The 24,251-nt window shown below is 40.4% G+C and overlaps 1 protein-coding gene across 3 annotated transcripts in view; it reads left to right on the top strand.

Moving 5' to 3' along the window:
- The window catches only part of LOC143035113 (dual specificity protein phosphatase CDC14C-like), a 248,548-nt gene that overhangs the window by 208,694 nt on the left and 15,603 nt on the right, over positions 1-24,251 (top strand). For all 3 annotated transcript variants that reach the window (XM_076201682.1, XM_076201683.1, XM_076201684.1), the window contains 7 exons: positions 10,947-11,156; positions 12,880-13,198; positions 13,611-13,749; positions 17,786-17,954; positions 20,644-20,769; positions 20,881-21,011; positions 22,534-22,731. In XM_076201682.1, coding sequence (XP_076057797.1) covers positions 10,947-11,156; positions 12,880-13,198; positions 13,611-13,749; positions 17,786-17,954; positions 20,644-20,769; positions 20,881-21,011; positions 22,534-22,731 — 1,292 coding nt within the window. The remainder of the gene's footprint in view (positions 1-10,946; positions 11,157-12,879; positions 13,199-13,610; positions 13,750-17,785; positions 17,955-20,643; positions 20,770-20,880; positions 21,012-22,533; positions 22,732-24,251) is intronic.

Genomic DNA, 24,251 nt, shown 5'->3' on the forward strand with positions numbered 1-24,251 from the left:
CACCAGGTCTAACCGTTTGAGCCGTTCTGCGCAGCTTCTGACGTCATCTGGATGGTTCCGTTTTCTCTTTGTGAAACACTGAAGAAAACTGAAACGCCAAGGAAGACTGGAACTATTATATTTCCCCCCCGTTATCTCTCTCTCTCTCTCTCTCTAGTTCATTGCTATTATCAGTGTGTGTGTGTGTGTGTGTGTGTGTGTGTGTGTGTGTGTGTATTTATATACTTGTATTTTACGGGAAGGTGAGATATCGTCGTGTGTGCTTATATGTGTACACGTTCACATTTGTGTGTGTGTGTTTGCAGGGAAACGATGAAAATTAACATTTGGCTTACTTCCTCTTTGGTTTGAGCCACAATCCTTAATGTCACAATAAGCCATAATGTCAAGATCTATATATACCGGTATATACAGATCTTCATTGTCAGAATATAACTAATTGCGTGGAGCGGTGCGAGCGGAGGCAGCAACATACCCGAACGACGCACCAGCTTCAACTGACAGCGATTGGACGCGCGAACCCCACTTTGAACAGCCAGGTGACGTTCACGGGCCCGCTGCGCCAACTCCCTCGAAATTCGGTCGGAAGTGGTTAGACCTGGTATATATAGATCTTGGTGAGATCCAAGCAACGAAATTGTGTGGCACATTCGTGGGCGTCGCCACCTGTGGTCGAAACCGCTGCACTCAGCTCCATCGGACTCTCGTCGTGCCCAGTGGTGTGGTGTACGCAGTTCCCCACATGTTCTCCGGTGCGATACTTATGCTTATTATGTCGTCGCTGTTGTGTGTGTGTGGACAATTAGTTGATATAGTACGTAAGAATCGCTGGCCTTCAGCCTCATATAATTCATATTTAGGCTACGGCCATAGTTCACCTGTAGTAAAGGCATTTGCGTGCGAAAACACAAATATAGTAGATTCCGGACCATTTCCTGCGCGACCTTTCCCTTCGCTCCTTTTCGGTCCTCAGAGGTGTCTATATTGGGTTGCCCTGGTTGGGCAGGGTGATCCAGACTTCCTCGCTTGTACCGCGTCCCTAGGTCGGGTCTCCCGCCAGCGGGCGCTCGTCTGAACCTCCTAGGCCGACTTCTCGCCATAATAAAGACAATAAACCCAGCCTAGTTACATTCCCCTACACCGTAACGAATAGGTTACAGTGGTGCCCCGTCCGGAGGCAGTGCCACCCAATTTCCTCAGAATGATCTAGAGTGCCACGGCGACGAGAGATGGGTGGCCGGCGAAGCGGCCGACTCTTCAGGGTTGAAAGAAAGGTATGAGGACGGAGGCGACGAGAATTGTGGATGGAACCGAAGATACCCGGTGGGGAAGGAGGATATCCTGTAGGGACGTCGGGGATGGGCAGCGTTGGGAAGAGGCCGATTCCCAACAAGTACAGTGTGTGTGTGTAACAGGGATTCTTGACCAGACATATGGTTTGTCTTAGATTTTCTAGGTACAAAATTCTTATTGGTTTTCTTATACTGTTCCGATTTATTCATATGTAAACTGAAACCAAACTATTGGAGTAATGATGATTTTGACGGTCCAGGGAATGAGTGTGTGGGGACTTCCGGGTCAGTCCATGGGGGATCTGGTATAGGTGCGGGAATGTGTTTTGGAAAGTAGGTAGGTATACACTTGGAGGACGCTGCACCCCCGCGTCTCTCTTTCTCTCTCTCTCTCCCTATCTCTCACTCCCTTCCTCCCTCCCTCCAACTTCCTCTCGCTCGCTCTCTCATTCTATGTCTTTCCCTCTCTCCTCTTACTCTGCCTTCCGTTCGCTCGCTCTCTCATTCTCAAAGCTGGAAAAAGATTTGGGTGTCTTAATTAGCAGCGACATCAAGTCCTCAAAACAGTGTATTGAAGTAGAAAAGAAGACACAAAAGCTTTTATGTTACATCAGAAGACAGTTTCGTCCAAAAATAGTCTTGACACTTTATAATTCTCTAGTTCGTCCCCATCTTGAATACGCCGTCCAATTCTGGTCGCCGAACTTGAGGATGGACGTGCAGAAGCTAGAACGAGTTCAGGCACGAGCAACAAAACTTATTCCAGCCACTAGACACATGGCCAACCAGAAGCGTCTCAAGGCTCTGGGACTCATTTCTTTAGAAACCAGAAGATTGCGAGGTTTTCAAAATACTTTAAGGATTTTATGACATTAAATATCGACTTCTCTTCAGCTTGAACGTGAATGTCACTGGCAATCATGGGTGAAGCTCAATTCCCCTCGTTACTCTTGTGACAAGATTTGCAACTTACCTATAAAACTTGCAACACTTGGAACAAACTGCCAAAGGACGTGGTAAACAGTTCCTCAGTTGAGCAGTTCAAAAGTCTGTTAGAGAAGGTGCTACACACATTAGTGTAAGTACTAGTATGAATACCAGGTAACCTTTTAACGGTACCTCCTCGGCATGGGTTGTAAAACCTCTTGAGGTACTGAGATTCCTTGTAACTCATTGTAACTCTCTCTCATTCTCTCATTTTCTCTATTTCTCTATTTCTCATTCTCTCACTCCTCTTCCTCCTCCTCTTTGCTTTCTCTCTCTCTCACTATCATTCTTTTCCCCCTCCCCCCTCTCTCTCTCTCCCCTTCTCTCTCTCTCATTCCTTCTCCCTCCCCCCTCTCTCACTCTCATTCTCCTCTCTCCTCCCCCGCTCTCTCTGTTTCTCTCTGTTTCTCTCTCTCTCTCTCTCTCTCTCTCTCTCTCTCTCTCTCTCTCTCTCTCTCTCTCTCTCTCTCTCTTTAAAGGTGTTAAAGGTGTAGAACCTGTGTGACGTAGAGTGATTTGAATTGAATAAGTCACTCTTACTAGTACGTGACCCCGGCTGACCTCGGCGAGTTTCTCGCTCAGTCATTCGCATGAAAGCGAGTCGGGGGAGCATTCCGCGTGATTAATGTGGTACATAGTAATTGCCTGGTCATAATTCAGAGGATTGAGCTGGTCGTTCCACTTCTCGTCTAGCCCCACATATGGCTTAGGGTCAGTCAATTTGGGTCTCTCCTCTCTTTCGCTCCTCTTTTGACTTGTGGTCGGTCGAGGCCCTGTTTAGGAACACTTCGGCGGCCCCGACCCCCACCTCCTTGTGCCAGATCGTCTGGCATTAGTGAGAATAGCAATATTCAAAACTGTGCCATCGTAGCGTAGAGGTTTGTGTTCTGATGGTGGGGAGTCCATTCTGGCAGCCTATGGAGGGAGTAGGTCTTGGCGACCTAAGCAACTAAGTTAATCTAAGCTAACCTAACCTATCTTAAACTAACCTTGGCAAATCTAAAGTTACCAGACCTAACATAAACGTAACGTAACATTACCCAACATAACCCAACACGACTTCACCTAAACTAACCTAAAGCTATTAGACCTCCATGTTGCCCGCCCACTGCATAGAAAATGGTGGTGGGCGTGCGAATAAGGCCTTGGCTCCACCCCCACCATCGTATTAGGGGAATGAAGAGTGTAGCCGTGGTGGGTTCCGGGAACAAGGTTCATTTAAAAAGAAAAAAAAAAAAAAAAAAAAAAAGGAGAGAGAGAGAGAGAGAGAGAGAGAGAGAGAGAGAGAGAGAGAGAGATTTTGAACTCGGTGCCTGAAATCGCCAGCTCCTTGGCCAGAACGAAAGTGTCGATAAGATGACTTAAGAGATATAGTTCTGAGGTCCAACGTACAGATAGTAGAGGCAGCTCAGCAATTTCGTCACGTGTCGATGTTGGGGGGTGGGGGCAGCGTGCTTCCCTCCAAGATTGCCATGTCACATGATTATAAGCAGGTGTAGCACTTACTGCACCTCCTGAATCCATGTTGGTGTCCAGGCTTTAGAGGTTGCGTTGCTTTTTTGAGAGCCATTGGGCGCGCAAAGTACATTTAGATGTAGGTTGTAAGCTGCGGGTGGTAGTGTGTGTGGGCATTAAGGGTTCTCCCCCCCCCTCTCTCTCTCTCTCTCTCTCTCTCTCTCTCTCTCTCTCTCTCTCTCTCTCTCTCTCTCTCTCTCTCTCTCTCTCTCTCTCTCTCTTTCTGTTGCGATCCTCTCTTTACGCCCTAGGTTGGCGATTTGGTAGCTGGCTAGAGGGGAATGGCAAACATGCTGCGTGTTTAGAAATACCATCTATAGATATCAAATATTTATACCATTTTATATTGAAAATGGTGGTGTTGAATGAGGCTATATCTCCTTTATACTATTTTCATTTGATGTGTTGTATTTATTGATATTGCTGATTATTGTAGAGTGCGGGAATGTTGGACTAAGATTTTCAAATACGGACCTTATGTATGGTTATCCCCGGACTGATTTGTCAGAGCCTGATAACTCAAACAAGCTCTGGACATAGATTGCTAGACGGATAGGCACAACGTGCCCACAGGATTCAGACTGGCTTCTCTTTGAGTGTTAACTTAAAACGAAACTTCTGAAAAGGGTAAGCTCCTCAAGGGTGGACTTTGTCGTCCATAGCGATAATGATTGTTTAACTTCATTTTCTTTGTATAATATGTTGACCAATGGTATAAGGGCCTAAAAGTCGTACGACACGGCCACTCGGAACACCCGGCCCTGGCCAAATAGAGCTTTATTCACTTATGGGTCAGCGGGGCCATGCCATATATTTAGTTTTCAGATAAGAAAAGCCTCACCCTGACAAGATTTAATTATGTCATCGGGTTTCGCTCCTCTTGAGAAGGAGCCCACGCGTGCGATGCTAGTATCATCGCCAGTACAACGTGATGATGTTTCGTCATCAAACCGTATCACCACAGAGCCCCCCTTTGGAGATTCGTGTGTCCTCACACAAGATGAGACAAAGACGTGTTACAGCCTCGGACGCCCCCGCGCACTCTACACAACCAAACAAGACTTAGGGAGGGAAAAAACTCTAGGGGCCTCGAGCTCAGAGAGGATAGAAGTCCAACGAAGTGAGGCTGTATCGGTCCTGGGAACGATGGGCCCGGAGTGGAAAAAAAAAATAATAATAATAAAACCATGATAATAAAAATAGGAAAATATTGCTTCAGCTAGGGCTAGCTAATTCCTTTAGGTGGGGAAGGAAGTCTTCTCAATAGTACGGAAGAAGTATCCCCAAGGTGGGTGACAAATACAGTCCCTCATCTCAGGCGTAGCCCAATGGAGATTGGCGCGGGTGTTCTCCCAAAAAGCAGGTGACGCGGGTCCGAATGAGCCTCGTTCGAATGTTTGTCCCATATAGGTTAACACTGTCCAATTAATTATCTGTCATTATTGTGTAAGCGAAGAACTTAATCAGACGACCCTTCGCATATTTCATTTCGTAGGTTCCTTGTTATTTTTGTTCTTGTTTTTGTACGATTGATTCCATGCTGCGAATGTAGACACACACGCCTCATTCCACTCAGCAGGTTATACGTCCACTTGATCAACATGACTATTGTGATTTTCCTGATCAGTGGTATGGGCATTCACATAACACGTGGTATTTGCTTTGTATGTCAATGGATAGACTTCATTTTAACACGCGGTAATAAGCTTTTGGCAAACTTTCTTTTGGGTTCGGCATCAGAGCAAAACGCAACCTTGATCCGGCATATGTACGGTAAACCATGGTCTCGAATCGAGAAATAACTCAAATTTGACATTTGGGTTTATTTGTGACATGCCAAAATGAAGATAACCCCTCACGGCTCTTATATACCTAGCAACAATAAGACCGTCGAATGGGTGTATTTCATCGCCGTTTCTTAATTTATGCATTCATTCCATTTCTATTTTATAAATATATATATATATATATATATATATATATATATATATATATATATATATATATATATATAATATTTGGTTAATAGACTCGCTTACTAATCTTATGAATTAAACTTCTCCGTTACACCAGAAAAATACATTTTAAGAGTTTAAACACCGCGCGAACGTTTGTAGGAAAATTATTCATAATTTCGTTTACATCGATATTCACATAGGCTTACACGCAAACTGCGTAAAGTTAATTTATTTCATCCATAACCGAGAAATGTGAAGCCAGTGTGCAAGAAGTAACGCAGTCTTTTTTATACAATAATTCATTACACTTAGCATTAGTGTTATTTGTAGTACATTATCCAATAAACCAATAATTTCAACTTTGGTACCTCAGTATCTCTTAAGTACTACTTAATATTCTCACCTGCAGTGGGGATCAATGTATTCATTCTCATTTTGTGTTTATATATTTATTTACTTAACATTTGAAAAGGCAAGTTTTCAGCATATGCTATGCTGACTCTTGGTCAGGGGGCATGTGCCTTACGTAGTGGCCGTTGCTGTATAATTAATCAGCCACCGATGTTAGCCATTTGAACATGATCAGTTAAAATTTAAACAGGTTCAGGATATGTTTTGTATCGCGCACATCTGTTTTCACATCCACCTTTCTTGAAAAGAACTGCACTTTTCCAGCCTAAGGGAAGTGTCTTCCTCAATAGCTGTTGAAATCTCGGAAACCGGAATGTAAGCAGAGGGAATCTTTTATCCTCAAATTTTATATAATTGCTCAAATCTCAAATTCAGGGGAAACTTATTTATCCTCTTTTTTTATTCGCGTTATTTTAATATAACGAGGGTTTACTTCACCCTCGTTTAATTCTCAGGACGCAGGAATTCCGCTCACCGATGGAATTCTACAATTTCACTTATGTATTTCCGCGTATTTACCTAGTTGTATTTTACCTAGTTGTATTTTGCGGGAAGGGGAGCATTTGCTCAAACCGCAGGATTTAAATTTGCCGCGACATAACTCATCTCGCGGAATTTTAGATTACCGAAAGATTACTTTTGTCGTTTTTTACTCATTTGTAGGGCTTTATCTTTTGAAGGGTTGTTGCTTCTTAACTGATTTGTTCGGCTCGTAAGAATATTTACCGATGGATTTTTTTTTTTTTTTTTTTTTTATGTTCGTGTTGTTTGCGTGATTATACTCGACGAGGGAAGGAACATCCTCTTATAGATTTCTATCGATATTGCCCGCTTGTATATTTTTCAACCTGAGGGAATAGACATCGTCAATGGTTTTCATGATACTGCCTTTTTTCGTTCTTTACCTGGGGAAGCGCCTTCCCATTGGTTTTCCCTATTTATCGCACCGACTTGAAAGGAATATTTCATATGTCGATCATGTTGGACACCCTGTTTTTAGGAGAGTACGCCATGTATACATGTCTATTTTTGTCATTTCACGATCACTTATGTGCGTGCATACGAGTTTTCGCTCAATTCATGCATTTCAATATATTTCACTCAATTCATGTATTTCAATATATTCCACAAATATTTCATATGTGCTCATAAACAATATCTTTCTATCCTGAGTGTCATGTTACTATTTAGCAATGTATTTGTGGTAAATGTATGCAGGGCAGTTTGATCCCACTGATGGACCAGCACTGTGGCGATCCCCTCTTTACGCCTGAGTTGGCGATTTGGTGCCAGAGGGGAGTCTCGAACATGTTTTAAGTGTACATATATATATATATATATATATGTTGAGACATTCTGACAGGTTGATGTAAGCGGAATAGGAAACACAGGAGTCTTTGTCTTGAGTTTATTCCTGACTAGTTTCGCAGGTATGCTTTTTCAAAGCATACCTGCGAAACTAGTCAGGAATAAACTCAAGACCAAGACTCCTGTGTTTCCTATTCCGCTTACATATATATATATATATATATATATATATATATATATACATATATATTATATATATATATATATATATATATATATATATATATATATATATATAACAAATATAAATATGAATATGTATTGAGAAAGGTGGTGTTGAATGAGACTATATCTCCTTAATACTATTTTTATTTTATGTGTTGTATTTATTGATATTGTAGAGTGTGGGAATGTTGGACTAAGTTTTTTTCAGATACAGACCTTATCTCTGGTTATCCCCAGGACACAGTATTAATCCAAACTAATTGTCGGAGCCTGATAACTCAATCTCTGGACTTAGACTGCTAGAATGTGCCCAGTGGGCACAACTTGCCCACTGGGCTCAGACTCTTTGCTTGTTAGCTTAAAACGAAACCTGAAAATGGTAAAGATCCTCCTCTATGGTGGACTTTGTCGTCCATAGCGTTAATGTTTGTTTAACTTTATTTTCTTTGTATAATATGGTGACCAATGGTCTAAGGGACTAAAAGTCGCACGAGACGCCCACTCGGGACACTTGGCCCTGGCCTTGTTCATTTGGGAGTCAGCGAGGTCATGCCATATATTTAGTTTCCAGATAAGAAAAATCTTACCCATACAAGATTTGATTATGTCGTCGGGTTCCGCTCGTCTTGAGTAGGGTTCAATGCGCGTGATGCTGGTATCATCGCCAGTACAACGTAGTGATGTTTCGTCATCAAACCATATCACCTTCTCTCTCTCCATTCATCCATTGTTCCCTCTCCCGGCCTCTCACCCTCCCCCCTTCCTCCCTTCCCCTCTTCCTTCCCCCCTGCCCTCTTTCCCTCTTCGTTCCTCCCCTTTCCCACCTTTTCTTCCTCCATCCCTTTGTAACTCCCCCCCCCCCACCCTCTCTCTTACTCTCCTTCTCCTGTCACTTCGGAGGGCATCCCGTCAGGATCGGATTGGTTGGGTATGGGGGAGGAGGGTTGCTCCCCCCCCCCCTCCCTAGGTTGCAACTGGGCAGGATGCAGCCTCAACATCTTGAGGCGAAGTTTAGGTCAAGGGAAATCCACAGGAAGGATGAAGGGGTGGAGTGAGGAAGGCAGCTCCACCTGCGAGGGTTGCCAACCAGAATTATCTCGTTAATGACGAGGAGTCGCCTTCTGTGCTAATGGGAGACTCGCAAGTGCAAGGCCAGATGAGCCCTCGTTCCGAAACCAATGTGGTTTAAGGTTGACAGGCGAAGGAATGTAATCGTTCGTCATGCGAGCATCGTCAACCTGTTCCTTGGAGAAGAATGAATACGTGCAGGGAACGTCATGGGCGAGATGTCCCTCGTGGACGACATGAAGTCTGACAGACCCGGGCATGGCAGTGCGGAGTGTGCCTAGTGGCTCAGCAGCGGAGGATTGTTGAGGAGCACCTTCACACGTCGATCGTTCGGAAAACGGGGGAGCATGAAGGTGTGTGTTTGGAGCTGGTGGAGGTGGGGGGGGGGGGCACCAGGAATGTTTGAAGCCCTTTAGTGTTAAGATTAAATTTTACCAATTGAATCATGGAAATGGTTTCCTGCAAGTATAACAGTTATCCTGTATACCTCAATTATGTAAATATACATACACAAGCATATAAACAAAATAGTCGGAGAAATCTGCAATGTACTAAGATCAATAAAGGTGGCTTTTTATTACTTGGATGAAGTAATGGTAAAAATAAATACTAGTCATACCAAGATTGGAGTATGCTGAGACACTATGGACACCCAGTACAAAAAAAAAAATTAAGGAAAATAGAGAGAATCCAAAGAGCAACGACAAAGATGGCCCCAACACTTTCAAAATTGACATATGAACAAAGATTGTCTAAACTGGAACTACCAATCCTGGAACAAAGAAGAGAAAGAGGAGATCTATTGGGCATTTACAGAATCATGAAAGGCATGGAAGTCTTTGACAGCTTTCCACACAGAATGGTGGATATCTGGAACAAATTGGATGAAACTAGATGTTGCGAGATACAAAGACAGATCACCACGAGCATAGCTCCCCTTCCTGTATAATACAACTAGGTAAATAATTATACATACACACACACATAGGCAGACAGATTGACATGGAGAACCACTCGAAAACAACTGAAAAATTGTCGCTGTTTTTGGTGGGTAACTGCAGCTGCAAAGTGAATTGGGGATTAGGAAGTGAAGAATCACAGAGAAATATGCTGTTAGATAAAACAATGAACTAAGTAATAGCTTAATAGGTTCATGACAAAACAAGAGTAAGAGGAGAGGACACACCAGTCAGATTGGATGTGCTGTTAACTAGATCAAAATGTTTTTAGTTTTTTGCAATGTTTATGACTTACAGGAAAGAATGATCACATACCAAAGTGTGTGTATGTGTGTTTGTATTTGCCTAATTGTAGTATACAGGAAAGGAGCAGTGTTCATGGAATCCTGTCTCTTACTTGCTCAGCAGGTTTGTAATACATGATTTTCCTTCTCTGAATCCAAATTGGTTGTTTGTTAATATTCCTTTCTCTTTGAGATGTTTTATCCATCAATCTTTTACTATTATCTCACACATTTTTGCTATTGAACAGTACTAGTTAAGGACAGGTCTATAATTTAGTGGGGTGTCTCTGTTACTTCCTTTGTAAATTGGTATCACATTTGCCGATTTCCAGTCCAATGGTACCTTACCCTCTTCTAGTAAGCTTGTTATTAAATACGTGGATGTGTGTGTGTGTGTTTAGTATTCATCACTGAGGGTTAGGTACCTAAGATATCCATCACTATCCAAATCAGAATCATCCTCAGTCCAAGCATAATTATATGCTTTCATTATTTTAGGGACTTTAGTGGTGGTACTTCTATGGACCAGTCATGCAGGATTTTTATGTTTTAAGACAACCTTCTACTCTTGAGGAAAGCTTGAGCCATTTGTTAAGTTTTACTCTCCCTGTCTGCAGTTTTCTTAAATTGCTCCTGTACATAACCTCTTCTTTCCCATATTCCCATGGTGGGGGATAAGATTGCCACTATTATGTTTCATGTGCTGTAAAGGGTAATTAAATGAGGTGAAATAAAGAGACCAGGGATCCCCCTGTCTTATGTATTTTATCCCATGAAGGCTCACTTAACCAACCAATCAACCCCTTACAAAGGGGAAAAGGCCATTGGTATATACATGCTGTAAATCATTAGTAGTTTTATGTTAGTACTGTCTTTCCAGTTGTGTATCATGTAATATGAAATGCCCACTAACCTGTGTTTTTCTTTTCTTTTTTGCAGATCATTTATCTGAAAAAGACCCCAGAGGAGGCATATAAACCACTGGTTGGAGGAAACAGTCCTCAGTTCGTACCCTTCCGTGATGCTGCATATGGGTTGTCAACATATCACCTTACCCTGCTTGATTGTCTTCATGCTGTGGACAAGGCGCACAAACTTGGTTTCTTCAACTTTGATGATTTTGATGTAGATGAATATGAATTTTATGAGGTAGGTTTCAGGGGTGCATTCTATAGTGATTAAGGATGAGTAGTGATTTTCTGACTAGGGGGTTGAAAGAAAGGAGAAAAGGGTTCTAGGGAGAAAGTAGAGATAATTATAGAATTCAGGGTAAAGGTTGATTACAAAAAGGAATAAGGAAATGGGATGTAAGGTAACACTTCTTGTAAGGAAGGTATAGCCACTCTGCCAGTGGATAATAGTGATATGTTTGTATAGTTTTGTTTCTACTTTCCTTATGGTGAACTAGTTTGAAATATGAGCTACTTAACCCAATATTGTTTGTTTTCTCAAGTAAATTAATAAAGGAACATGTTAAACTGGAAGGAAACTGGGACATGTAATATTGGTTGGGGAATATATGTTGGCATGGATGATCCTTTTGTCAGTTAGTGGAAAATTAGTGGGTAGATTGGTTCTAATCTGTGCATGTCTTGGATAAAGTCTACATGAATGAAAGTGGCAGGGCTACTGGAAAAGCTGTATGTTTTTACAGGGTGTTATTTTGAGTTGAAGTAGGAAAGCAGTAACAGGTATTTAAGCTTAGACAGGATGTGATAGAAATTAATTTTAACCCTATCGCTACTCTTGACAGCTAATATGATTGTTCTGGTGTCCACTAGGCTGTTTTATTCAGCTGAGGGAAACATATTAGTCCATAGCTTCAGATCTATTGTGGTCCCAAAGAATTCAACCATGACCGATTGGCCCATCAATTTTGTAGGAAAAAAAAATTGTAGTTCTCTCAGAAACAAGTGAGTTCAGGTCAACCTGCACCAAGACAGTATCAGCACAAAATAGGCCTGGCCACAGAAACAGACTGCCCCAGATGCAGTCATTACATGGAATACACTGAACACACCCCCATCTTACACTGCCCCACCTTAGCTATACCCAGATGACAATACAATATTTCTACCTTGAGTGATTTGTGGGCCAATCCGGTGACTGGTACTGGTTAAACTGTGGGTCCTGCAAAAGACCCCTGAGGCAGTGGACTGATTGATTGAGTTGTGTTCACTGCATCAGGGGCAAATGTTGTGTGTATGAGGCTGATTTTATGTAGAAATTGTTTAGTGCTTGGGCAGTGGTTCAGGGGAATAGAAATGTGTTCTTTAGTGGGGTTTTGATTAGAAGAAAGATTAATATGTAGTTAAAAAGAGTAAAACTGTGCCAAGATTGGTTAGAATTATAAAGTTGCATGAGGGTTTCCCACAGTAGAGTAGAATTACCTGGCAGCAGCTAGAAGAGATTTATGAGTCAGCCATAACAGTGAAAGTGTTAATAGATTTTTTTAATGTTATAACTGGAAGATCCCTGTGGTAGATAAAATTGCCTGGCAACACCCAAAATTAAATATAAGTTGACCATGGCAGTGAAAGGGTTAAGCTTTATTAATTGTTGTTGTTGAGTAGTCCTCAGCATCAGTAACATGTAGCATTACAGCTACAAAGGAAAGATTGCTCTCTCAAGCTGCTACCAGAGGTCCTCCACTCCAGTTTTATCATGTTCATGTTTGCTTGTTGCCATTGCTGAGCTATCTAGAATGATGTATGTGATTATTAGGCAGCCTGGCAGAGTGGACATATGTCGTCTGTTGTAGCGCCTAATGTGTATTGATATGTCCAAAGTATTGTGTGGTTAATAGTAACAACATTTACAGTACTTTTGATGTAGACTATAATCATTGGGTTACTACTTCCCTTCTGAGCAGAAAGTGCAGAATGGTGATTTTAACTGGGTACTGCCAGGAAAATTCTTAGCCTTCTGTGGTCCTCACGCCGAGAGTAAAGTGAAGAATGGCTACACCTTGCACTCTCCCGAAACATATTTTAATTATTTCCGACTGCACAATGTGACCACCATCATAAGACTCAACAAGAAGATTTATGATGCCAACCGCTTTAAGAATGCAGGCTTTGACCATTACGACATGTACTTCATTGATGGCAGCTGTCCCTCTGATGAAATCATGCGTGAGTTTGTCAAGGCATGTGAGAACACAACTGGAGCCATCGCTGTCCATTGTAAAGGTATTGTGTTTCTGGCTATGCTGCACAGATGTACCTCAGCTTACATATATTGAACATTGCAGGTGCAAATTTGGTTATTTTCAGTGTTAGAGAATTGCCAAAATACCCCTTCTGTTTAATTGCCTTAGCTCATCATCCAGGATCCTTTACCTTGTTTGAATTCTCTAAATCTATATATTGCTAGGATTTTAGTCTTAGTTATCAATACATCTTGTTTGCAGAAAGTTTATAGAAAATAATATTGGAGGGGGAGTACAAAAATATTTTTAAGGTTATTGATTTTTCATAACTCATCAATGATTTATAGTCATGATAATGGATCAGATAATATTAGGGCAGCAACTGGTAAATATAATTGTTTTCCTGATCAGGTAACCCTTCCCTAATCTCAGTGAATTTTATTTCACACTAGCTGGTCTTGGACGTACTGGTTCTCTGATTGGTTGTTACATGATGAAGCACTACCGCTTCACAGCCGCAGAAACCATAGCATGGCTCCGAATCTGCCGTCCTGGTTCTATCATTGGTGGTCAACAGCAATGGCTAACGTCGTAAGTACATGATTGGTTTTACCCTTGATATAGTAAGGCAAGAATAAGGACTGATTTGTTATGTAGTAATGTAAGTGTTTGTCTTATTCTCCATTCACCATATATTTTTGTATCCACCTCTTGTTGAAGAATGTATTGTCTACTAACAGCTGTCTGCGCTCGGTTGTAGGGTGTGTATGTATACAGGTACTCCTCATTTAAAGACCTACTCGGTTAACGACAACTCGGAGTAATGACAGGCTTTATGACGTCGTTTAACGTAAATCTCCCGAAGTTATGACGTCGTGTATGATAATTAAGTTGGCTGAGGCAAATTTGTATGATGTTATAAATGAACTTGTACGGTGGATATTAGCTGTGAGGTAAAATGTTCTGAATCTTAGGTCTACATTACCATCCTGCAAGCTGCAAAAACTACCTGGGGTACAGTGTATACCGGTAGTGGTAAATTTTTAGTTTCGACCATGGGCGCAATATAGCAATAGAAAATTAATTATTAATTTTGTAAATTATAATGTATCAACGTAATATGCAATTTTGTGAGCGGAAATGAAAAAAAAAAATGCTAAAACAGATTTCGTAAGTAACGAAGTCATGTCGGACGAATGGTACACCATGTTTGTTATGATAGATGCCGATGTCGAAGAAATGAAAGAATGATAAATTAATTCGTCTAACCTAAACTAAACTAACCTAACCTGTGTTTAATAAATCATTACCTACAAATTAAATGTCATCCGGCTCGTCCTCGTTGTCGTTGTCGTGAGAGACGTTGGCAGACGGCAAGATGGCGTCCCGAGCCTATGCTACCCACTTCGTTCATTAGCATATTTTCTTGTAGCAAGGTATTTTTTACTTTCATTTCCGCCCACAAAATTGCATATTACGTTGATACATTTTAATTTACAAAATTAATAATTAATTTTCTATTGCTATATTGCGCCCATGGTCGAAACTAAAAAAATACCCCGGTATTCAATATGGAATGTCAGCATATGCGGATTTGGTCATATACGGTAATTTTAGAAACCTAACCACCGTAAATAAACAGTAAATAAAGCTTTAATGTACTGTATAAAAGAGGGAAAATACACAAAAATAAAGATACATGTATTGCTGGACATTGTACATACAGTACATGTACGTATATGTATACACTTTCGCTTAACGACCAATTCGGTTAGCGATGGCGCCCTGGTCCCAATTGTCGTCGTTAAACGAGGAGTACCTGTATATATATATATATATATATATATGGAAATTGGTATTTTATAACACATTTGTAAAAGTTCACTATAAACCCACTATCGGAGAAATAATAACAGAAAATACAGGGAAACTGTATATTTCGACTACTATCTGTAGTCCTCTTCAGCAGAATGCTTACATGAAGTTAAGGTACAAGTATATATGAGGAAATGACGGGTACATAGAAGGGGATGAGGAAAGTGGGGGGGGACTCAAGTTACATGCCCTTGAAATGGTTGGGTTGAGGGAGGACAAAATATCACCCACTGTCCTCCCTCAACCTAACCATTTCAAGAGCATGTAACCTGAGTCCCCCCCCCCACTTTCCTCATCCCCTTCTATGTACCCCTCATTTCCTCATATATACTTCTACCTTAACTTCATGTAAGCATTCTGTTGAAGAGGACTACAGATAGTAGTCAAAATATACAGTTTCCCTGTATTTTCCGTTATTACTTCTCTGATAGTGGGTTTATAGTGAACATATATATATATATATATATATATATATATATATATATATATATATATATATATATATATATATATATATATATATATATATATATAATAAGAACAAAAAAGAATTAAATTGAAGATAGCTACTGTTGTCAGATAAATAATAGCTATGTGCCACTACATAGTCACTAAAATGTTTATGCATGATCCAGTTTGACATATTAAGAATAAAATAGGTAATGGCTGACTTAATAATTGACCATTCAAATGTATATATTGTTAGATATTTTTATCCCTAGAGTCTGGGACCTCTTAGGGTCTGAGAGCCTAAGGTCAGTGCCTCATAGTTAATCTGTCCCTGATCATTCTTCATTTTCATTTACTTTGTTTTTCACACCAAATCCACTTATCTATCTTTTGTTGCCTATCATTCACATATTTCCACCAATACCAGTTTACCCACCTTTCCCATTTTCTACACCACTTTATTCAGCTTCTCATTAACAATTCTCTTTTCCCTTAATGAAATTAATTTTTCACTCATTTCAGTAATTCTCATCATCTGTACAAAACTGATTCATTCATAACTGACTACTGTAATATATCATGAATTTCATTGTGCTTGAAATTTTGTTGGTAAAAGTAATGAGGTTGTAAAAATTAGCCAGTGCAGTGGACTGCTGCCTATCCATTCGCAACCCCACATATCCATGACTTTTCCATGGAACCTAACTAAATGGGTATTCATGATTCTTCTACCTATCTGTGAGGCCTATGCATCTCGCCACTAGTACTTAAAACCTTATTTTATTTATTCTATTTTTTTTATATAGACCATAAGAATTATTATTATTTAATTTGTGAATACATTTATTGATTAAAAATGAGCAAAATAGCAATTTACAGTACATAAACTAATATTAAATATAAACAATAAAAATGTGGTGTGGGTTGCCATAGTGGGGCCAGAAACATTGATGCTGGAGATTAACATCTCCAGCATCAATGTTTCTGGCCCCACTATGGCTGGTGGTTTGAAAGTAGCCAATCAGGGTGCAAGATTCAGTCAATCTTTTATTATTGATGACCACAGGTGTATTTTACTATACTTTTATCAAGATCTATTATCATATTAAAAAAATAACTTAAAATTAAGTATAAGCATCTATTTACATCATAAAACAATATACATACATACATATACCTAGGGCTTTTCCCCCTTACAAGGGAGGTAGCCAAAGTCAAAGGCATAAATCTACTCCTACCCATTTCATCCCCATTCACCATCCACAACAAGGCCACTTCATTTAATTGGTGACTACCCCTCTCTGTCCTCTCATGCAGAAGATGGGGAGAAATAGCCTTTTGGTTGTGTCAAAATATCATTAACCCCCCCCCAATCCCTCACCCACCCCCATGCATGATAGCATTGTCCATATGCAACCATTCTCTGCTCACCCCTATCTTCTGTCTTCTCCCTTCCTTCCTTAACAGACATCCTCCTCTTTCCTAATCCTTTTATCAATCTATTTCTCTCATCCTTGGTCGCCCCCTCATGTTCACTTCCTCCACCTCTGCCTACCACACCTGTTACTAATCTTTCTTCACTCATTCTTTCTATGAATGAATATAAAAGCATTAAAACAAGGTTTGTGCTATTAACAAGGGTATTATAAGGCATTTTTAAGGAGTACGTCCATTATTATTATTTTTTATCTATTTATTTATTATTATTATTATAAAAAAAAAAATTCACAAGGGGTCTTGGAACCTAAACCTTGCAAATACCAGTGATCACTGTACCACATATGCTATCTCATCTATCTCATTGCCTGATTGACTGCCATGCCATGCTTAAAAAAAATAAATAAATGAATAAATAAATAAATAAAAAAAAGTATACCTCAGTCTCCTTTGTCCTCAGAATACACTTAAACCCACTAACCTTCCTCCCCAGAGTCATGTAAATGAGGTCATAAGTACTTAAGTTATTCATAGACCTATCACTACCCTTGGCTAAGGTCCTAGGAGCCATAGGTCCTCTACAAGAGAGGATTGAGGCAACAAACTGATTGAGAAATCTGTCATACATTTGACCTAGATCCCAGCCTTCCACTTTCTAATAAATTCGTTATTATTTTCTTCCTTTACATAAGAAGCTGTTGCAGGCCCTCTTTGTGCCTTATTTCTCCAACAACTTCCTAAATGTTTGATATCTAAAATATCTCCATACTATACTTATTTCTCAGATGGTCAATCAGCACCCAAGTTGTTCCAAACTGCTGCCATCATTTCGCTCAATATTAAGCAACCCTCACTTATATTCTAGGAAGCAGTCAGCCTTGTGGCTAGAGGGTGACATTTACCGAGCACGTCATAAGGACCAGAATTTGAACAAGAAATGTGAGTTTGGTGTGTACAGCATTGCAATGAGGGAACACTTACAGAATCAGCGCAATCATCGATCGAAGAATAAGAAAAACAATTCCAGAACAAAGGTAAGAATGGTATCTGCCTTATTATTTGAAGTTAAAAATTTGTACATTGTACTGTGTTAATACTGGCCTGATTTAAAATAAAGTATGATTTGATTAATTGCTCTTCATTTGGATAAGTTAGACTTTGATGGCAAAAGAAACTCAGAGATATGAATTTTGAGTTTCCAGAGTCCACCAAATGCAACTTGAAAACAATCCTAGCAGTATTCTACTCAAACATCTACAATAACCTACCCTTGGTACTCCAACATTATGTCCATGCAAAAACATAGACACTCAGATCATAAAACAAGCATTTCATATTAGACTGCCAAATTCTATATTTCATCAAATTCCCCCAAACCAGTGCCAATGGTCAAAGAATGAAAACAATTCCATAACAAAAGTAAAAAATTATATCTGCTGTCCAAAATGCACAGCATGGTTTTCAGATTGTTTGAGAAATATGATAGGTCTTACAAGAGTGAGAAATATTGAACTAAGGCAGCAAACGAAGTTGGGAAGAGAGCTGTCATATAGGGTAGATCAGATTGCTGAGGAGTTTGGGCATATGAAAAGAATGAATGAAGAAAGACTAACAAATCAATCAATCCATTGCCCCTGGTGTCTCTTGCAGAAGACCTGTGACCTTCAGGGCATTGGGAACAGCCACTAACAAAGATAGTGAGGAAAGTAGAAGTGGATGGAACAAGGTTGAGAGGAAGACCAAGAATTAGATGAATGGATGGGGTGAATGGGGTTTTGAATGCATGTGGAATGTTACAGGTAGGAAACCCACAATTCCACAATGGCCCTCCCAAAAATTTCTATGGGAAGAAACCTTGGAGTGTTGTGGGTTGTATTAATGTAGGACTGTTTCAATGTCACTTGCTGAAAGAAATGGGAAGAGGGTAACAGTTACTGGTTCTCAGCTCTCCATATATAAATATATGGAAGAAATACAGTTGAAGGGCCCAGTCTAGATACATAGTGTCAGCCCCTCAGGACTGCTCTTCCAGCTGGAGGTGAGAGGGTTGATGGGTTTTGAAAATGGACAGTAAAATGATTCTTTCCACAAAAAAAAAAAAAAAAAAAAAAAAAAAAAATGAATGGATGCTAGGATGACAGCCTGAAGAGATGTTTGTATCTGCACAATGAGTGGAGCAGGAAGGTGGTTTCCATATGTTGAAGTGGTGGGGGTGAATCAGCTCAGGCTGTTGGGCCCTGCTGTGGAAAAGCTGTACCTTGCTCCATTGCCTTTTACCCAAACAGTGTGATAGATGACTTCATCCCATAGGTACTGAGAAGAAAGGGGTGTGTATGATGGTATAATCTCTATACTGGAGTATTGACTGCATATTAACATGTGGCTAATATTTTATGATATGTTTTGGGGAGCCCCTGCCAACCCGAGCCTAACATTATTCATCTGTGGTAGAGTTAAGAAATCTCTACCTCTAAAGGAATGATGATACATTTACTTGACAGTTGTCCCTAGTTTGTGCTATTCCCTTGAACCTGTCTATCACCACTTCTATTATTGTATTTGTTCTGGATCCCCATGTACAGTACATACATATACCAATTTTTTTTTTTTTTTTCCCTTACAAGAGAGGTAGCCAAAAAACAAAGGCATGAGGTCCACTCCCACCCCTTCCATCCCCCACATACTCCACTCCCATTCACCACCCTTCCTCCCTCTTATCTTGGCTCCTTCTGGTTGATGGGTCATCCCTGCATCTCGCCCTCTGCCCCTGGGTCAGAAGCAATATAGCAAGACACATTACATCCACAGCAGGGCTGTTTCAGATGTGCTCTGTGTGGTGTGGTGAAAATTTTTTACCACACTGTTTCCCATACATTTAGTATAAGATGATTAAATGGGATGGAGTGATGGGACTAGGGATCATACATTCTGTATGTTACTCCCACAAAAAGTCAAGGCATAAATGAGTTTGGGAGGACTTAACCAGTGCCCTAGTAATTAGGTTATTAAACCTATAAAACAAAATATTTATTTTTAATATACAGACATATACCAAAGGCTTTTTCCCCCTTACAAGAGAGGTAGCCAAAAAACAAAGGCATGAAGTCCACTCCCACCCATTCCATCCCTAACATACTCCACTCCCCTCCACCCTCTTCCTTCCCTTTTATCTTGGCACCTCCTGGATGATGGGTCATCCCTGCATCTTGCACACTGCCCTGGGTCAGAAGCAGTGTCACAAAACACAGCACATCCACAGCAAGGCTGCTTCATTAAATTGGTGACCCTCCCCCCCTCTCCATTCCCTCATGCAAAAAAGGAGAAGACATATTTTTAACAAACCTATTAAAAACCATCACTAGTACTGACTTTGGACAACAAAAAGAAACTAATAATAATAATCTTTAAACAGTTCGTAAGAACCACCCAGACTATGCCTTCACAACATGGTTCCCAACAATCAGTAAATCAAACACAAACAGTATATAAACACTGCAGAAGGAAGCTACCTATCTATCTATCTATATACCAAGGGCTTTTTCCACCATTGCAAGGGAGCTATCCTAGCCTCCTAATAGGGGGAGTTTTATGACATTAAACCAAATCATCAGCATCATGTATATGTATAATTTTTCAGCAAACTTGAGGTAATCTGAAATGGAATCATGAACAACTCCATCATGAATTTTAGTTGATGCACTCAATGTACATTTGGTCTTTCAGTTGAAAGAGGAAGTTGGGTCAGATGATGATGGGCGAGAGGAAGTTGCAGTGGTGCTCAGTGGGGTTGATACCCTTAAGATTCATGATCACAACTGTAAGGAAGAACAGGAGCAGAAATACATACAGGTAAACTTTGAGGAAATTAATTTCCACTCATGTAGAAAAGTAGGATTTTGAAATGTGGATCCCAACATTTTATGGTTTACAGACATATAGAAAATATTACTTTTTTGACAGGATGTGGTCAATAGCAACATGAACAGCAACACAGAGACACGTGTCATCAATGGAATGTCACAAGGAGATCGGCTCAACAAACTTAAGGCTGCCAGGGCACATGCACGATCAGCTACCACTGGACGTGTACAGTATGTATATAAAAGAATTTCACATGGGTTATGTATTAATAGTTTATTTTGGAATGCTTCTGTTCAGGATACCATACAGCTCTAAGACCATATCAACACAGAATAGGCCTGACCACAGAATCAAACTGCCATAGATGCAACCATCAGACAGAAGACACAGAACACCTCATCCTACATTGCTATACACAAACATTCCCCTAGACAACAATACAAAATTACTTCCCTGGTTACCTGAAAGCTGTGGGTCTCCTGCAAGAGAGAATTAGGCCAACAGATTGATTGATTGATTTCATGTAGTCAAAAGTTGTGTGTATTTACCCCATTGTGATATGGAGGAAAAGAGGCACACTTCTGAAGTCCTGTGTCTCTATGTGCATGTGTGTGATCAGTTACCTAAATCTAGTTCACAGATTTTGAGTTATACTTATAGGGCCCCATCACTATATTTCCAAACTTTTACTACAAGTTCATTCATGATGTTGACCTGTTTTGTTTCTTCCAATTTGTTCCACAGGTTGATGTATCTTTGTGGAAAGCTATGCTTCCTTACATCTTTTAAGCAATCTTTTCTCTCTCTCTCTCTCTCTCTCTCTCTCTCTCTCTCTCTCTCTCTCTCTCTCTCTCTCTCTCTCTCTCTCTCTCTCTCTCTCTCTCTCTCTCTCTCTTTCATACCCTGTCCATTTTTCATATTCCTGTCTTTGTTCTAAATGTCATTGTCATATAATCTCCATTACCTTCACTGTAGTATTTTAAATAGTTTTAGATTTTGCAGTCTCTCCTTGTATGTCTTCTTAGCCAGGCTGAGGATCATTCTGATTTATTTATATATTTATTTATTTTATGTGGTGACTACACCACTGCTGCATATTCTAATCTCTCTCTCTCTCTCTCTCTCTCTCTCTCTCTATATATATATATATATATATATATATATATATCCATCATATCCTCATCCATAGAATATTACACATGTTTATTACCAAAAAGTATTTCTCCCATTATTTTATGTATATGATTTTTGGGCAGCAGATCATCCCTGATTAGAATTTCTAAATCCTTTTATTATGTTAGGTCTTTTTTAAGATTTTGTATTTCTTTGTGTTAAATTTTACATCATCTTACTGCATTGCTATTGACCTGGGCAGTGGGTAGGGGGCAGGGAATGACCCTTTGTGCACTAGGAGCTAAGATAAAAGGGAAACAAATGGGTGTGGGATGGGTGAAGGGTGTGTGTATTCCTTGGCTAGGCTACTCTCTTTATAAATGGGGAAGGGCCTTTTGACATGTGTATGTATGAATTTTATCTTTCACTTTAGATTCCATTCATAAACCTTATTTTGGCCTTCCTGCAGCAATTTACAATTCTCTTTAATCTCTCTTCATGATGTTGGCATCAGCAACTATGTGTAGCTATATATACCATTCATTAGTACAAGAAGGTGCCAGTATTGACCCCTGTGTGTTTCTGTGTTTCTCAGCTTCTCTTTATGAAAATTAACAGTTGTGACTTTGGTGTTTACAGCCTTGAAGAAAAAGCCCATGTACGTACTAAGTCGACTCCCCTCGGTCCAACACCTGGTGGTGGAGGGGGTGGGAGTGGGAGGGGAGAGGCAGTGTTGTCCCCCATGAAGGCTGGGAAAGTGTCTTCTCTCACCTCATCCAACCGAAGTGAGGCCAATCGAAGACCCATCCGTGCATCAAACCAGGCAAGCACCAAAAGGTCAGTTTTGTTTGGGGGGGGTGAAAACACTTTTGACACTAATGATTGGTAACTATTCATTGAGGATGACATGTGGCTCTAATGTTGTATGGTGTTTTGAGCAAATCATAACACAACTCTAGAAGAGTTTATGTCATTCTTTCATGAATCTTGACAAATGCAATCCCTTTTTTGAAGTTAATGTTAATTCTAACTTGGATGCTAATTTTGGTCTAAGATCTGTGTAACTTTCTCTAAACTATACTATGCCCAACTGTAATGTTTGTGGTCTGATTTTGACTACTAACCTCTCCTCTTATAAATATGTTGACAGTAAATTAAACTATTTCACAGATATAACATTTACCTGTGTATGACTTGCAACCTGACATGGACCATTTCGTCAGGTTTTCTAACGTCTTCATAGCAGTGACGTATTGTGTTTACCCATCTTCCTAACTCACACCTTTATCCCATATAGTGTTATCTTGCTACATTGGAACTGTGACTTCCATCCCAATACACGCATGTTCAGATCCATAAAACATGCACACACATTTACCATTGAGCTGTCAACAAGTGCTCCCATAGGCTGCATCGAAAAGACGAAACTTCTCAATAGTGCAAGGAGAGCAGGAGGCGTGGGTTGAATTTAGTGGGAAGGGGAATGCTTGTGGTTGCCTGAGGTCTAGTGCAGTGCCATTAGTGTCTATTGAGCAAAAATGGAAGGGAATCAGGGCGGAACAAGGAAAAATGGTGGCGAGATCAAGCCGAACATTGACACAAGCGCAGAGTCCTCTAGGGGCACAAAACCGAAGCTTAATGTAAACAGAGGCCTTGAAACACCAAAGTGATTTCAAAAGTTAAGTGGAAATGAATGTTTTTGTAAGTATGAGAGAAAAAACTTGAGTTGAATCATACATACATACATACATACATACATATACCAAGGCTTTTTCCCCCTTACAAGGGAGGTAGCCAAAAAGGAAAAGGCATAAAATCATTCCCATCCATTCCATCCCTGAATACACTCCACACCCCTCCACCCTCCCTCTTATCTTAGCACCTCCTGGATGAGGGGTCATCCCTGCACCTTGTCCACTGCCCTGGGTCAGAAGCAGTGTCGCAAGACACAGCACATCCACAGCAAGGCCGCTTCATTAAATCGGCGACGCCCCCCTCTCCGTCCCCCCATGCATAAAAGGAGAAGACGGGGAGAAATCCCTTCGGGCTGTGTCAAATTTTGCTCACACATACTACCTCACCCCCCATCCCCCCACCCATTCCACCTCATGCATCACATCATCATCCATATACAACCATTCTCCATTCACCCCTGTCTTCTGTCCTCTCCCGTCCTTCCTCAACAGACATTCCCCTCTTCCCCAAAGCCCCCTTCACCCCATCCATCCACCTCATCCTAGGACGTCCCCTCATGTTCACTCCTTCCACATCTGCCTTCCATACCTCTTTTACTAGTCTTTCTTCACTCATTCTTTCCATGTGTCCAAACCATCCTAATACTCTTTCATCAACCCTAT

This window comes from Oratosquilla oratoria, chromosome 18 (genome assembly GCF_046742065.1).
Source record: "Oratosquilla oratoria isolate Oo_2021 chromosome 18, ASM4674206v1, whole genome shotgun sequence".
Taxonomy (NCBI): domain Eukaryota; kingdom Metazoa; phylum Arthropoda; class Malacostraca; order Stomatopoda; family Squillidae; genus Oratosquilla; species Oratosquilla oratoria.